We start from the raw sequence: 16,821 nt of genomic DNA on the forward strand, positions 1-16,821 counted from the left end.
GACGCCAGCCGCGGTCGGATTGTACGCCGACGGTTGTAACCGCTTGCTGTCTGGCACTGCGGCTGGTTTGCACGCTGCTGGAAGCATAGCCGGGCGGGGCGCCAGCGATCTGGTGCCAGGTTTCCGCTGGATCCGTACTTGATCCGTGCTAGATCCGTGTCACAGCTCGCGGCCGCCGGGCCTGTTGGCTCGATATGGGGCACATGCGGACTCGACAGTCGGAGTCGATGCACAAGTGTAGAGCGTCCGGATTGCCCTGTGATCATTATCGCATTGCACTTGACAGCGTCCGGATTGCCCTGTGGTCGCTTTCGCATTGCACTTGACAGCGTCCGGGTTAGTCTGGTCTCCGTAGGCCGCGCGCCGTTTGTCCTGTGGCTAACATTAGGCGAAGGCCAGTGGGCGAACACAAAAGATATTGTTTTCGAAAGAGTATGGTTAAACACTTGAGGGTGTCAGTTCGTACGTTAAGGAAATAATCCTCGCGTATGTTTCACCTAAACAATTTTCAGACCTAGAAAAGGAGCGTAATAGCATTCACAATACTTCTGGCAGGTTTTGAAATTTGACCATGGAACGGGACAAGTTATTGTAGAATCTCTCTTATCGGGGTGACCGTCGCTGTTAATCCACTCAGTTAAAATCCAGAAATTATGCCGGCGAGATGTACGCCTAAACCCAATAGCTGACCGGCACGGATTGATTTAGAAAGACTTTCGGAAACGTTATTTTACGACGGCTGTTCTAGCGCTTGAGGCGCCCGCCGCCCGGTGATAGCTGCAGCGCCCGAAGTCGCTCGGCTTCATCGAAACTGTAACCCCGGCCATCGATGTTCTTGCTTCTAAGGTTGGGAACACGCAGGCTCAAAATTTGTTTACGTAATTTGTTTCACGTGAGGATCCAGTGTGGACGTCCTTCGTTGCGTTGGCGTTTCATTTTTGGCCTCGTTGTGATCCGCCCTACTGCAAACCAAGGAAATGTTGATCTTTTCCGGGTAACCGCCCTGTGCGTAAAACACTAAGGGAAGTCATGCTTCCGGTCAGAGGCTTAACTTAACTTTAATGCCATTGTCCCAGAATCGCCGACTTTGGGTGTAATGCAACAGCCTATGAGAAGGAAATTGCATCCCTTTTCCCCATATTTTATGTGAATTTTTTATTCTTTCCTGATGTTGCTTAACCACACATACCAAGCCCATATTTCCCTTTCAGAGATTTAAAGACGTCAGCCAAAACCGAGCTCGCTTGAAACCATCAAGCATGAACAAGGCTCCGCATAACCTGGACACTAGGGTATGTCATCAGTAACAAAGCCAAGTGAGACAAATAAATTCCTGGGCGCTGGAGCCCAAAAGTGCACGGCATAGCAACATCCTAAAAACCTGAATTCATGATGCGCGAGCCAATCAGAATATCTCTGCAAACCGACATAAGGCGTTGCGGTCACCGCAAGTTGGGCGGCGCCTGCCGCCGCAGGTAACACCAAGCCGTGGGCGGCAAGCGATACAAAATAGCTTCATGTATGGAAACGATGTTACCGAACATTTCTTACACCATCGTATGAAAATATCCCGATCTGAGATCTAATACGCGGATTAGACATTGCCCGATCTATTGTCGCGTGGCAGGAAATTGTTGCGCTGTGAGTGTGAACTCGTACGAGTACGTTGGTACGTACTCTTCAGACCTTCACCGCTTAAAGACAACTCACGTGCTGCAAACGAAACCCTGCATAGCATAGGACTCAGAATGTATTGCCTGGTATACAAATACAACTTAAAACTGAATGCAACTTACAACTGAATACAACTTACAACTGAATACAACTTACAACATCTTACAACAATACATCATACAACACAACACAACACAATACATCTTACAACTGAATACATAAAGCAAGGTCTGCAGCCCGCGTCACGGGCGTAGAGGGGACTAGGGTGACCCCGTGCACATCTTGCTCCTGGCCGAAGCCTGCGCATCCGATGCGCCGGCCCAAACGCTCAGTGGGGGCGCCAAGTGATGGTCAAGCGGCCCGCTCTCCAATCTAGGCTCTCGAATGACTGTCCTGCATCTGGACAGTGGGCGGACGGAACGGTGCGGCGGCGGCGGCGGCGACGGCGGCGGCTGCCTTGCTGTGGTCTGCTGTTACAACCACCAGCGGCAGACCACTTAAAGGGGCTGTAATGGAAGCACAGCAACCGTGGAATTGCTGAAAACGGGACACAGTGCATCCTGTGATCATGCGTGCATTTTCAGTTAACATGTTGACCAACTGAAGCATAAAGCTAGATATTGGTTCGAGCCATTGTATAATAAATTGGAGTTAAAATGGGGGTCTGATGCTTTTGAGCATGTGATTAGTTAACAATTACCGGCTTACCTACAGGGCAGCAAATATTTCCTAGACGCTTGGGAGAATCTAGCGTTGCCTGAGCTTGGCCGTGTTGGGGCCATACCGCGCCTCTTCTCCCATCTGCCCCGAACACGCCTCGGGGACGGTGCGCACGGCTCTCTCCACCGCCCGGGTGGGAACCGGATTAGGCGGGATGGCCAGCGGAGCCTCAATTTGTCCCGCAGCTCGCCGTCGTTGAGGTCTCGCGGTGGAGGCTGTGTAACTGGCCCGCGCCAGATCAGTTTGGTGTAACCCACGGCTTCGAAGTTTATCGCTGGGATGGCGGAGACCCTGGGCTGAAAAAGATCCTCGGTTTGCTGATCACGCGCGGCGGGACGACCGGAGCCGCCTGTTCGCGGACCGCAGGGTTCTCGTCCCCCATCGTGTCCAGCAGCAGCTGTTCCCGACGGGCCCAGTATCCGTTGCGCTGGGGGACTGGCGGAACCGTGGCTTATGTGTGCTGCGGCAGCTCGCGGAGTAGGGCAATGCTCCGAAACAAGTTGCGCGAGCCGAAGTCGCAACTGCTGTTTTGCAGGATGGCGGACCATACCGGCACATAGTGGACAGCCAACCTCGTACTGGGCGAGGTCCTAGAGAGTGGTGCTGGAGGTCTCAGTAGGTATGCAAGCCAGGGGCAGGCGAGAGCCCATTGTCAACCATCCGAAAACAAAAGCGAATAGATTAGAACAATTCGTTACGAACTAAGCATTAGATCATGGGGAAATTATTGCGCCTCTGTAAAGTAGCATGAACCAACGAGTAAATGATTTGACATACTATGGTACAACGCATGATAATGAGTAAATGCTCAACAGTGAGCATATGAAATGGCGAGTGATACGTTATGCAGTTTAAACATTCATTGCTATAAATTCGAAGATAAGCGTTTTCATATTTACCTGGCGTGGTTCGGTGGTTCGCTTTACCGCCGGGCCGTCGCGGTTCGGACCGAACCGTTTTGAACGGCGGAGACCAGCAGGTACAGCAGCTGCTAGTCTGTGCTCGGCTGCTGGATCAGGCCGACCGGCAGGTTTGGCACGTGCCCCGCCATAGCCTCTACTGACACAACGCCCGTGTCCCAGACCTCTCCGGCGCTGATGGGTCCAGGAAAATTTCGGTCCCGTGGTCGTGCCGTCCAGGCTCAGCAGCAAATGGCGGAGGTTCAGCTCGTTGCCATGCAGCTGGCAGATGAAGCAGTGTACGGGTGACCCGGTGACGAGCTCAAACAGCCGGCACACCCCGCCTGTCGTCCCGGTGTTCGCAGCCGTGTCGTCGCAGCCGGGCACATTGACGTGACCGTCGCACCGTGAGCTCACGGAGTGTAGCTCGTCGAGCTAGTGCAGGGCGCGGCCGGACTTGAACGTGAAGTGAGTCACGTAGCTGCTGCCTGACTCAGCGATGGCATTCCCGTGATTGTGCGCGGCTCATGTATGTTATGTCTTCGCGGTCGTCGAAGTAGAGGACGGTCAAAGCTGGCTGGATTGATTCAATATTTTGATCAGCCGTCTCCTTTCTCGCTGTCTCTTGCGCGCCAGGTCTCCTTAGGATCTACGATATTTTGGTTAAGCTGATTGCGTACATGGTAAGCAGCAGTAAGAATTTCGCCAGGATCAGTGACTTACAAATACTGATGTAATACAAATAGGTTAGGCAGGGTGACATGGGCAAGGCTTTTTAGGTTAGGCTTAGTTAAGTAACTTTTGTGGAGGTGAGCATAAGTATTTTGCAAGGAATAGTGACGTAACATTTACACTTCCTGCCCCATCTTAACAGAAGCCAAAAGAATGTCAGTTGTTGTTTGTTTGATTTGGTGATGTGTTGATGTGCAGGAGTCCATGGCTCCTTTCATTTGAATGCGTTACGCTTGTTAAATATTTTATTGTTATTTTTGTTGTTGATCTCCTTTGCTCTGTTTTGCGCTAAAATATCCCGGGAGAAGGAAGTGCAAAGTACAGAACCAGAACGTTAGGTGTTCACAGTTGTTGTTCCTTATCACGCCATTATTATATTACTTTAATATAATTTATTCTGTTTCATTGTAATAACCTAAAATGTGAAGACAGAAACTTTTTGTCTTGTTTATGGTGTTACGATGTTTATATTAGGTCCATGCTGGCTTGAAATGTGTCTTTGTCAGCCAGAGTATCTGTCACTGATTCGTGAGTTCCAGCTTTGGTAACTTGCATTTTTCACTTCTGTACCCTCTTTTTGCGGTGGAATTTTCCACTCCCACCCCAGCTCAAAAGCGTATCTAGCTCACTGTGTCGCACTTGACGCTGGATCACGCCGCTGACCGTATTCCCCTCTCACTCCATGCGAGGTCGGGCCCCGCGCGGCAGCCGACTCTGCCGCCTGGAGCCGAGGTGTCGTGCCCGGCACAGTGTGAGTCGCGTGTGATGCTCATGTCTCGCTCCCCCAGGTGCCTGCAGTGTACAGTCGTGTGCGACGCTCGTATTCCCCCCCCCCCCCCCCCAGTGTACAGTCGCGTGTGATGCTCATGTCTCGCTCCCCCAGGTGCCTGCAGTGTACAGTCGTGTGCGACGCTCGTATTCCCCCCCCCCCCCCCCCCAGTGTACAGCGCGTGTGACGCTCATGTCTCGCTCCCCAGGTGCCTGCAGTGTACAGTCGTGTGCGACGCTCGTATCCCCCCCCCCCCCCAGTGTACAGCCGCGTGTGACGCTCATGTCTCGCTCCCCCAGGTGCCTGCAGTGTACAGTCGTGTGCGACGCTCGTATTCCCCCCCCCCCCCCCAGTGTACAGCCGCGTGTGACGCTCATGCTTTGCTCCGCCAGGTGCCTGCACAGCGCACGATGCGCCAGCCGGGTGCTGCTGTTCCTGCTGAACAACCTGTATGCCATTCCGGTGTACCTGGTGTGGATGGCGCTGCTGTCGCCGCTGCACTGGCTGGCGCCACACTTCTACTGGTGGTTCGAGGGCTTCCTCTTCCACAGCCTGGTGCAGATGGTCGGCATCCTCAGCTACACGGCCGGCTATGACTGTGAGATCGCAGACCCGCTCCCGCCGCTGCCGCTGCTCGGAGGGGTGCATCTCTTAACCCCGTGGCATGCATCTGCTAAGGTCTAGGCACAGCGAGGAAAAGCCAGGAGCTAGGATGTTTTTTGTTCATACCAGGCATTACCGGGAGTGTTTCATATTCTTATGGGGTTTTGAACTGAACTAACCATATTAAAGGTAGTGCGTCCAGTTGAGTTGGGATTTTTAACTTTGCATGTAGGATGATAGGGAATTTCCATTAATAATTTTTGGTGTCATTGTGGTTTCTACCATTTCGCCTCCACTGGCGAGATATTGCCACGACCCCCAAATTTGCCTTGGTTTGTATAGAAGAACGAAATTATTGGATAGCCCCCAAGCGATATTCATTACTAAACACATCGACTTCATTGAGAAGGTATTGTTAGCTCTAGTCAATGGCTTTTCGAGGATGTCGATTGCTAGCACTAGACTGCACTAGACTCTAGGAGAATGCGATTGTTCTGAGTTGTTTTGACCGCGACTTCCTTTACCCTGAAATTAATGACCGAATTCCAAATGCACGTGCACCGAATTCAACGTGCACTGAAATAAAAAGGCACATGCGCTGAAATTGTTGCGGCCATGTGGCTGGTACACCAGGCATGTGCAGGGTATCATATTTTTCCGTCTCGAATTGAGCAAGAGACCTTTAAGTGCGCACCGCTGCATACTTTCAGCGTTCTCCCTATACGCACGAGACCGTAGCAACGAAAATAATGGCCATGGCACTTGCACACAGTTACCTGCCACACATCAGCCCGTGCATTCGTCCTTTTCTGCCCGCTGATTGGTTCATTTTTTAGCATTGTATTTGTTCACGCAAGCCATCGATACATTCAGCGTTCGTTCAGCCATCGATACGAGCTATGAAAATAAGTAATAAAAAAAATGCTGCAAGACCAAAACACACATTAAAGCGCCAAAATTAACCATAGCTAGCTGCAAAACTCTCCGTAGGCGTTTATTTGGAAAATCGAAAACACTAGACGCACTCCTTTTAAGACCATTCGGCGCAGTTCACATCTCTGCCCTTGTTAACAACCAAACCCATATAGTTTCTTAATAACACGCCCCCGAAACTGCAGACTTTCGCAGACGATGCCATAGTCACCCAAGCATCCATGACTCCGTAATAACGTCATTGAAATTGTGTCATTCCATTGATTATGCGGCGATCAGGACCAATACAAATATAGTTGTCAAGTTGTTCATATCTGACGTTCGTGAGCACGGCTCCCAGACATATCGGCGGTCAAATGGTTCTCAATCATTGCTGTGCAAGGTTGAAACCACAATCAATGATGCGTTGAAGAGCATAATCACCAAATAGAGCAATTGTATCGTCCAGAATAGTTTTTACACTTAAGTATGCATCAATAATTATAAGTATGCTAATTTCATCATATATGATGCTTGTTACAATATTTTAAAAAGTTGAGCATTCTCCTTAACTCATATAGTGTTGTAATATAAATGTCATGATACGGCAAAAGCGTACTCCTGCCATGCATTACACTTCGTATTGTAGCATAGAAGCGCTACATTTCCACGACAGGAATGTCGCCACACATTTCGAGATGGTGCTTTCATTGAATGCCTTGAAATTGTATTGCACTGCAGCTATTTCCTCTGGCTTGCTCAACCACTGCAATGGTTAGATACAAAATACATACGCTTAATGAGTTTTGCTGGTAAGCATAATCGCAGCGAGGCTAGATATGGATAGTTCGTTACATCATGATAATGGAGATGGACAAGTGACCGCATTGTAGCCACAGCTGTGGTTGGCGTCCGGTGCGGCAGTGACAGCGCTCGACACCTTTGTGCGCCGCAGTGACGGAGCTGGGGGACACGATCGACGACCTGTTGGGCGACAGGTGCCTGTTTCTGGCCAACCACCAGTCGACAGCCGACGTGCCGGTGCTGATGGCCATGCTGTCCTCGCGCCGCTACGCTGCCGACCACAGCATGTGGATCATGGACGCCATGTTCCGGTGGACCCACTTCGGCGTCGTGTCACAGATCCGCGGAGACTTCTTCGTTGAGTCGGTGAGCTGCGGCGGCTCGCTCAGCGGTGGGCTGGGACTGCAGAACGGAATATCTGGCTACATATTTGTTTGTTACGCATCGAGTAAATATTTTGAGAAGAAGATTGCAAGTATGCATGCCTTTACAGTTTACATAAAGACGCCACCAGTGACCAGCCAAGATGTGTTTGTGGCAACTAAGGCCGGCATCAGTGTCCTTGACACTGTCTTGGTGTCCGGGATGCAGTGAGGGATTAGAGGACGTCTGGCGAAGGCTGTTCTTGTTTATGGGTCAGTGCTTTGTGTTTTGGGTATTTTTTTACCACGGCATTTTTCCAGGGAAAAGACAAGAGGGAAAAATCAGTGGAAGAACTGAAGGAATTCCTCGCAAAGCAATACTTATCTTTGGATAGGAAGTGGATACTACTTTTTCCAGAAGGCGGATTCTTACGAAAACGCCGGGAAGCCAGCCAGAGGTAATGTCTCCGTGCGGCGGTACGGCTCGCTATGGCGGTGCACATTGCAGGTGGCTGTAACATCCAACTGTCCGCACTTATCTATACGCTGAGGCCATTGCCCACAGGCATGGACAAAAGTAATTTGAGTTAATTGAGTTATAAAATGTATTGAAGTTGTTATTGAATATTTTGATGCAAGTTAGATATATTTGTGCAACAAGGTTGTTTGTATTACTTTGGTTATTAAACAACTTAATAGCAGGCAATTTATGCAGCTTACCGCGAGATGGCAGGCCAATGTTGTGGTGGCGTACATATTTCCCATTCTCACATGTAGCACTGCATTCCTTTAGCATGATGCTGTCGCCAAAAGAGAATAAGGTGCATGGCTGACCTAAGACACTCGCTTTAAACAAATCCCACGTCAACGTTGTCAATTGCTCCGTTGTGCAGCTTACTGCAGTGCCTAAGCCTGAAGACGGGCGGGCGCTGAGCGTGGCGCCCCCTACCACTGACCGGCCGGTCGGCAGCAGCCACCTCGGCACCCTCTGCCTCTGACACGACAGCGCGCGCCTGCCGGCAGGTTCGCGCAGAAGCAAGGCCTGCCGCACCTGCAGCACGTGACGCTACCGCGGCTGGGCGCCGCGCGCGCCGTGCTCGACCAGCTGAGGCCGGCCAGCAGGCCGAAAGCCGGCCACGCCAATGGCCACGGTCAGTGTCCGGCCGGGCGCCCGGCTATGGCGGGCGAGGAGCGCTCGGACTGAGAGCGCACACGCCGCAGTGTCGGCAGCGGCAGAGCGGGGCGGGTGTGCTGTGTCGTCTCGCTTGCTGTGATGTTTGGCCGGGCGCGTTGTGATGGCACGCGGCCCTGCGTCACCAGGGGATCGGCCGAGCCGCGCCGGCCTGCGCTGGGTGGTGGACGTGACGGTGGCGTATCCGGAGCCGGACCGACCGCTCCACCTGCTGGACGTCATGGCCGGCTCGCTGCCGCCCTGCAAGGTGTACCTCTACTACCGCGTGTACAGCATCGACCAGGTCAGTGTCGGCCGGCATGCCCCGGTCGCCTCTGGACTCGCCGTCCACACTGTGTGACGGGTACCATCACCTCTGGGGCCGCTGTCTACACCGCGCGCAAGGGCGGCCGCATTGGAGCGGGCGCTGCCTGCCACGCGCGGCAGTCACTCATCCCTGCGTTCGCACTGGACGGGATGAAGGCAACCAGTGGAATATGGATGGCATTCTGCGATGTGCGTGACACCAGAGTACCCCCAGCAGATGCCTGCAAGTGTTTAAGGTGTTCTTCATGGCGGGCAGTGCTTTGACGTGTCACCCCGCTGGGGGAGGCACGGCGGCCTTTCTGTGGTGTGCGTGGTGTCGGTGCCTGATCTGGCGCGTCTTCGGTCCTTCCGGCCACCTAGCTCGCTGATCCGATCTGAGCCACCCCGCGAGCTCGCCAGCTGAGCCGAAGCGGACCGGACCTCGGCTGGTGGCGAGTAGACCGGCCCCAGCGTAATAGCCCCACTTCCGCAGGTACCGACGGACACCGAGGGCCTCACCGGCTGGCTGTACGGCCTCTTCTGCGAGAAGGAGGCGGCGCTGGCCGAGTACTACCGGACGGGCCGGTTCCCGCCGCTGGCGGGCGGACGCCGCGACGCCGACCGGCCGCCGCTGCCGCCGCGCAGTCTCCAGCAGGACATGTTGGGCTGGCTGCTGCGGCAGGCGTTCTTCCTCGGCTCTTTGGTGCTGCAGCTGCGCGCCGGCTGCGCGCTCTGGGCGCTGCTCACCGGCCGGGGATGAGCCGGTGGCACGGCACGGCCCGCGGGGACCGGCTGGGTGAGTGCGACAGACGGGTCGGCTGGCCGCCAGGCGGTGCTGGGTCACCGGCAGCGGTGTCCGAGTGCGGGCTCGTCACTAGGGGGCCGTTGGGGGCGATTGTGCCTCGTTCGTCCCCGTCCCGGCCGCTGCCCGGGCATCTCCTTTTGTCGCTTTCGGCGTGCCGTCCGCCAGCTCCAGCTGTTCAGGTTTCTCACTACTGCTCTGCACATTTCCTGTGGACGTCCTGTGACGTGGCCGGTCGCCGGCCTGGTATCTTCTCCTGACATGATTGTGTGGTGGCCGGCTCTCATCCTGTGACGTGGCTGGATGCCGGCCTGGTGTCTTCTCCTGGCATGATTGGCTGCGGGCCGGCTCTCGTCCTGTGACGTGGCTGGCCGCCGGCCTGGTGTCTTCTCCTGGCATGATTGGCTGCGGGCCGGCTCTCGTCCTGTGACGTGGCTGGATGCCGGCTTGGTGTCTTCTTCTGGCATGATTGGCTGCGGACCGGCTCTCGTCCTGTGACGTGGCTGGCCGCCGGCCTGGTGTCTTCTCCTGGCATGATTGGCTGCGGGCCGGCTCTCGTCCTGTGACGTGGCTGGCCGCCGGCCTGGTGTCTTCTCCTGGCATGATTGGCTGCGGACCGGCTCTCGTTCTGTGACGTGGCTGACCCCCGGCCTGGTGTCTTCTCCTGGCATGATTGGCTGCGGACCGGCTCTCGTCCTGTGACGTGGCTGGCCGCCGGCATGGTGTTGTCTCCTGACATGATTGGCTGCGGGCTGCCTCTTGTCCTGTGACGTGGCTAGACGCCGGCCTGGTGTCGTCCCCTGACATGGTTGGCTGCGGACCGCCTCTAGTCCTGTGACGTGGCTGGCCGCCGGCCTGATGCCGTGGTCTGGTGCTACTGACTGCCGGTCTGGTACGGTCGGTCAGGCCTTGCAGCCCTGCTCTGAGCCGACTCGCTCCGCGCTGGATCAGCCAACGCCGCTCTGAGTGTAGGCTCTTCTCTGCTTTGCAGTGGGAGCTGGCTTGGAAAGCAGAGTGCTTGGTGCGTGAGATAGCGTTCAACCGCTCCCAACTTGATGATGACCTTATGCGATCGTTCTGGGCTCTCAGCTGTTCATTATGTGTCTCGCAGTGCAAAGTTCTCCCCAACTGACTCTCTAATATATGACATTAATTCCGCCCCTGATCCAGGTATCTGGCTGTTTACAGCCTTCCGTCCTGTATAGAAACGTGCTCGACGTGCCGTCGAAAAAGATTGGCTGTGTGTTAGTGACACACACGCTGATATGCGTTTGCCAGCATCGGACAAGCCACCGCAATTCTGCTGCACCACGAGTAGTGCCTAACACAATGCTACTAACACTACTAACAAAGCAGAGGGAGGGGGGGGGGGGGGGGGGGGGGAGGGGGCTCGTAACGTCCTGCCACATTCAGGTTGGTCGGTGTCGGCCAGACAATTTGTAAACCTGTGTGAGTGATGGGATATTTCACCGATGCAAGGTATTGCACTGCTGCGGCCTTTCGCTTAACACGCGCCCGGGTGGCCGGCTGGATACCTTTTACTCGGTTGGGGGTCAATTTGACCCCATCCCCTGAGATCTCGGGAACTAAGAAAACTAGAGACACCAAATTTACAGAGTGTGTTGATCTGTACGTGGACTCACTTAGGTCAAAATTTCAAGTTCCTAGGTCATGACCTTCTGGTTGAATAAGGTCATACAAGGTCAAATTCCAGGTTCGTCTCCAAAGTGCCCCCAGAACTTAGATAACCGTTTCTAGGCAAAAGGCCACATGCTCGTTTAAGGTCAGTGACGTTTGATCCTTTCAAGGTCATGGTGACCTTGTCATAGCGACCATGGTGACCAAGGTCATGCAAGATTGCTTTGAGTTTTGCATTTGAATAAGTGACAAGATTACGCTAGGCAAGATCTTTTTTTTAAAAAAAAATGTTGACTTAGGTCATTTCAGGCCAATGACCTTTTCTGATCTCTAAGAATTTCATGGATGATGTATAAGGCGGTTCCTGCCATCAATAAATTCGAAATGAGCACCGGAAACTATCCCATACGGCAAGCCCTAGAGTAACAAAACAGATTGGTTTTGACCTTGGCCTGACCTTTATATATGACCTGAGTTCAATTTAGTTTCCTTATTCAACGGTTCTGTTGCCTAAGAAGGCATCCCAGAGATGCATGGCTTTGTTTAACACTTCGCTGTTGGATCAAATTGAAGGATTGCCTAGAAATTGTCTTCGCTGAAACCATAACCTGATTTTGACCTGATTCAGGTCAGCGACCACACAAGGTACATCTAAATTTTTGATTCCAAACGATCCGATATTCCATTGTTTACAGCTATGCAAAATTTGACGCGGCTACACCGCTCCATTCGGAAGCCATTCTTGAAAAACCTTTTGGGGGGGGGGGCAATTTGGCTCCCCACCCGAGCGGATGTGAACATTCAATTTGGCGAGAAGCGATGCTGAGCAAGTTGGTGCTCATCATCCTTTATTACGTATGTTGTCATCAATTGATATGTTAATTAATTCATGACTTACGTATTTTCCCATCAGAATCCTAATAGGAAATACGTGATTGCGTGACTAAAGGTTGCGAACGACGGTGCTGCCATCTATATAATATGTCATCCGCTAGACACCGTTCTGACGGCCGGAACTTGACGTGTAGTTCGTCCCGGCAGGTGGAGACAGCCGAACCCGGCCCATCGCCAGTGGTGCTTGGGGCCGCGGGGCCGGCCATCTGGCGCCGGCAGTGGCGGGCGGGTGACGCTGGCTGCGGTGACCGGGGTTGGGGATCAGCGGGGCGAGACGGCCCTCGGCCTGACAAGCGCTGCCCGTGCCGCGTGCAGCAGTCGGAACGGCCCAACTGCACAGCCGCAGACGCATGTTCGGCTGTGGTGGGACATTGTGACTTGCTCGCGGACTGCGGACTGTGACTGCGCGCCATTCCCGGCTCGTTTTCGCGTCACAGGACAGCAGCGCTCGTGTGGCTGGCCGTGATATAGTGGTGCTCTAGTCGTTTGTGCGTTTGGTTCGCGATGCTACGTGTGCCGTCCGGTGTGCCACTAGCGTACTAGCGTGGAGTGTTTTATCAAGCGTGTAATTGTCACAGGTACAATAAACTCGGGTGGCAGCATACTGTTTGACCTGATGTGAGATATGCCCAAGAAGACACATGTTCGTGCCATCCCCTTATAGAAAACTCGGATTGCTATATGCGAACGGTGGCGTACTCCACGGGTCGGAGGCATCGCACGGCACTACTCCTCTCTTCCACGAAGTCGTCCGCCGGATTGCGCTGCTCGCTGTCTAAAGCACATGGATGGAACTATGCTTAGTGATACTCTTCAGGTTTAAAGGCATGATTGTGATGCGTGCCTAGGGGTTGATGGGGCCCCAAACCCGGCGATCCCAGGGGTAGTTGATTCATGCCCCACATGTCTTCGCCACCTTTACGAATGTCTCATAGTAGGGGATGCGAGGTGGCTGACCAGCCCAAGATTGACATTCGCCGGTCTCTCTCACTCATCCCCTCTTTCTCTCTCTCCTCTCTCTCTCTCTCTCTCTCTCTCTCTCTCTCTCTCTCTCTCTCTCTCTCTCTCTCTCTCTCTCTCTCTCTCTCTCTCCCTCTCTCTCTCTCTCTCTCTCTCTCTCTCTCTCTCTCTCTCTCTCTCTCTCTCTCTCTCTCTCTCTCTTCCCCCTCTCTCCGGGCTTCATTAAAAACTCGCCGTACCGTGACTACAGGAAACGACCTGCCCTGACCACAGTCTTTTATCCGACACGAACATTTATTTCAATGGCCGGGGGCCATTGAGCTGGCCCCCGGCGGGTCATCGCACGTTGTCGCTGCCGGAGCTGCGGCCATCTGCGCTGGCCGCGGGCGCCGCCGCGTTGCGCTTCGTGGCCGAGTCCGACTCAGTTAGGCAGGGGTGAGCGTGATTTTGTTCTCACAGTCGCAGTACACGCAGCGGCGGTCTCGGGCCAGGTACTTGCACGACTCATTTAAGCAGACCTTCGTTTTCCTCCGGCCGCAGTTCTGTCGAAGGCGGCGTTCCTCTGCGGAGCGGCGCGGGACGATTAGGGTTCGTGTGGGGACGGTCGGTCACCGCCATTGTGCCGCACAAACGGCCACGAGGCCCGCGGCCCACCGGTGCGCGTCACTGGGGCTCGAAACCGGTGGAACAGTTGAGGGACACAGACAGCTCAGAGGCCGACCAGAAACCGTGTGCGAGTCAGCTCTGTAATGCCTGTGATGGCTACTGTAGTCAGGATTGTGCGTTTTCAGAACACTATGTAACTGGCGAGGACAATTCAAGGTCGCGTCTCGCGAGGCACACAGTTTCACGGATCCGTCATCCGCCAGCACGTATCGCACTTACTCAAGATGCCGGTACCCGGGATGGGGGAGCGTTCGGGCAGCGTGTCGCAGTCCACCTTGTTGCAGTGTGCCACATAGAGCGAGCCCTGCGCCGTGTCACACACGCACTTCTGGCACCTTCCTGGGATGTTGGCGTACCAAACGGAACCTTGCGGGCAATCTGCGCAGGAGAGGAAGACGCTGGTAACACGAATAGCGCGAAGTACATGCCCGAAGTCGGGACTACAAGCGCCACCGGGCCAAGACGTCATTTAAGGCATACACCATTCGAGAGCGCGTCGCACTTAGCCGTGGGACTGCGTCGGCTGAACTCATACCACACAAAAGCTAAATCAACCTCAGAATAATCTGTCGTTTGCGCTGAACGCTGGCTTCAGGCTATCGCCGGCTGCTTCACTTGGCGTTCACCCGGTACGAGCCGAGTTCACCCAGCCCAGCCCAGCAGGTAGTTTGCGCCTCAACTGAACGCTGCACACCGGAGCACGTGGAGCGCCCACGACAGCCGGGCGCGCACACAGCGGGCGCCGACACTTCCACCGCTCAGCACTCACTAGCGATGTTTCCCTTGGTGCAGACGCGGTAGCCGGGACGCGGCGTGGCGGACAGGTCTTCGACGTACTCGACCGGGCACGACACATCCGCGCGGTACTCGTACTGGTTGCGGTAGATGGTCGCTGGAACCGAACAGCCACCGGTTACGGCGGCGGCTCTCGCCGGGCTGCACTGTGTGGGGGACACCCACCCTTCAGAACCCACCTGACCTGGTCTCATCCGATCTGATCCAATCCAGCGCCACAGGAGAAGTCGGGTGCACTCTGCGAAAGCCGTAGGGACCGGCCCAAATCGTCTAATTTATCAAGGCTATGAGGAAAGGCGAAGGTGCGCCGGCCGGCTAGGTCTTTGTCGCACCACCCGTCTCGGGCAATTTTCAAAGCTGGGTGCCGTTTTGTCAGGCTAGGAAAAGGTTTCCAAACCATACTTTTGAATCAGTCATAAGAGCACAGGTAAACCCTACGCACCGCACGATATTTTGCACACGGTAGGCAGGAGGTCTGCATTTGGCGCGGCCAAGACATATTTTATGAGTATTAGAGCTTCTCAGGCGCTGCAAAACATCCAAAGTTATCTGTTGTGTTAATGGTACAGTATATCATGGGCCTGTCTATTCATATTTTAATCATATTTTTGCAAGGTAATGAAGTTCGCACAGCAGTTACATTTTGCATGGATACAAAGTTGCAGTCTGCAGCCCTTGGCCAGCAGCGACAACTGCTCACCGATCCCTGTACAATACTACTCACGGATTCTCTCACTGCCCTGGGCGCTGGCGAAGCCAGCAAGGCCCATCAGGGCGACGAACAGGGCCAAGTAACGCATGTCTCGTCCTATCGGGGCTGGCCCGGCGAACTCCTCTCCGGCCGCCGCTCCGGCCGTTTTATAGCGAACCGCTGCCGGCCATCGGCGGGCGCCCATTGGCTGGCAGCGGCGTCCCAGCTGGCGAGGAGGTGAGCTTCAGCGGGCCCGGAAGCCGACGAGCTGCACCTTCACTGTGGCGTCCCTCGCCGCGCCATGCCACACTGACTTGGGCGCTGGTTTTAGCCCGGCTCGTCGCCAGGCTCTGTTGTATGTTATGTTTAGGATGTGTTTATTTTCTTGTTTTTTCCGGCAAAAATTCACATGACGGAAGGTCCCAGGATAAAGTTCTTCTTACTTAAGTCTAAGAGACGAAAGTACGTGCAGAAGTTTGTGCACGACAAAGTTCGTCACGGGAAATTTTCGTATTTCAAATTCGTATAGGGCAAAACTCTGTCTGGGACAAAGGTTCGTTGAGGACAAAAGTACGTCATGCTTACGTTCGAATAGGTCAAAAATTTGACCGGGGTAAAATTTGGTCGTGAGAACCAGTTTGTCGTATTGAAGTTTGTTGATGGAAGATGTCGTTCAGGCACAAACGTTTGTGCTGATGTTAACTGGGATTTTAGGGCGCGCCGACTGCCATGATAGTGCTCACCGTCACCTGTTCAATGACTAACACACCGTACAATGGGCGGAGATGTTTGACCGTCTCGGTAGCTCAATTTGTTAGAGCGCTTGCCTTCGGATTCATGCACTCATGACGGAAAAGGTTTGAGTCGCTTTAGGCGCTCACTATTTGGCCTTGGCAGCCACAGCCTGCGGCCAGTGGCAGCGGTCGCCAGTCGAGCGGTTGATACGAGATCGCACGACCGGATGCTAAAAACCGGGGCTCACACAATGGCTTAGCGTGAGCTCTGACCAAGAAACCCATTCATTCAAAAGGCTCTGATCATTACCTTGAAAAATTATATGTTGGTTAGAAAAGCGGCCTGCACGTAGCAACCAAGTGGGAGTCGCCATCAAGGCAAAAGTTCTTCTAGAACAAAGGTTTGTAAGCGACAAAGTTCATCGAGGACCAAATTTCGGCACACTTATTTTTTCTAAAGCGCCAAAGCTCATCTAGTACAAAAGCTGCAAGCTTTGGTGAGATGAAATTAGCACGCGCACGGGTGGCCGTTTAAATGCGACGCGCCCGGGTGGAGCAATTTTGCTTGATGACTTGATTTCTTGATGAGTTATATAATGAGTTTTTACTTGCATTGTTATTCATATTTGTATACAAATAGATACATCTATACAAATATATGCATATATATATATATATATATATATATA

At 53.7% G+C, this 16,821-nt stretch overlaps 2 protein-coding genes and 1 long non-coding RNA gene across 3 annotated transcripts; 2 read left to right on the plus strand and 1 right to left on the minus strand.

The window, feature by feature from the left end:
• Window positions 1-3,569: 3,569 nt before the first annotated feature.
• On the plus strand, window positions 3,570-9,609 carry LOC119107938 (acyl-CoA:lysophosphatidylglycerol acyltransferase 1; the record flags this gene model as incomplete). Its single annotated transcript, XM_037231534.1, has 8 exons — window positions 3,570-3,592; window positions 5,187-5,392; window positions 7,265-7,479; window positions 7,797-7,933; window positions 8,499-8,626; window positions 8,796-8,950; window positions 9,446-9,569; window positions 9,608-9,609. Coding segments are annotated over exons 1-8 (990 nt in total), but the record flags the coding sequence as incomplete, so codon positions are not given.
• A 93-nt stretch (window positions 9,610-9,702) lies between these two features.
• LOC119105368 (uncharacterized) lies at window positions 9,703-12,886 on the plus strand. The gene is made up of 2 exons (XR_005095049.1): window positions 9,703-9,748; window positions 12,434-12,886. It is a non-coding gene; the product is annotated as an uncharacterized LOC119105368 (long non-coding RNA).
• A 635-nt stretch (window positions 12,887-13,521) lies between these two features.
• Window positions 13,522-15,532, minus strand: LOC119105357 (uncharacterized). The gene is made up of 4 exons (XM_037228829.1): window positions 15,432-15,532; window positions 14,682-14,804; window positions 14,132-14,290; window positions 13,522-13,808 (listed from the first exon to the last, which is right to left on the minus strand). Exons 1-4 carry the CDS (start codon window positions 15,505-15,507, stop codon window positions 13,672-13,674), a joined length of 495 nt encoding a protein of 164 aa, XP_037084724.1. The 5' UTR covers window positions 15,508-15,532; the 3' UTR covers window positions 13,522-13,671.
• Window positions 15,533-16,821: the final 1,289 nt, after the last annotated feature.

This window comes from Pollicipes pollicipes, unplaced genomic scaffold (assembly GCF_011947565.3).
Source record: "Pollicipes pollicipes isolate AB1234 unplaced genomic scaffold, Ppol_2.1 Scaffold_2555;HRSCAF=2994_pilon_pilon_pilon, whole genome shotgun sequence".
NCBI classification, from domain to species: Eukaryota; Metazoa; Arthropoda; class Thecostraca; order Pollicipedomorpha; family Pollicipedidae; genus Pollicipes; species Pollicipes pollicipes.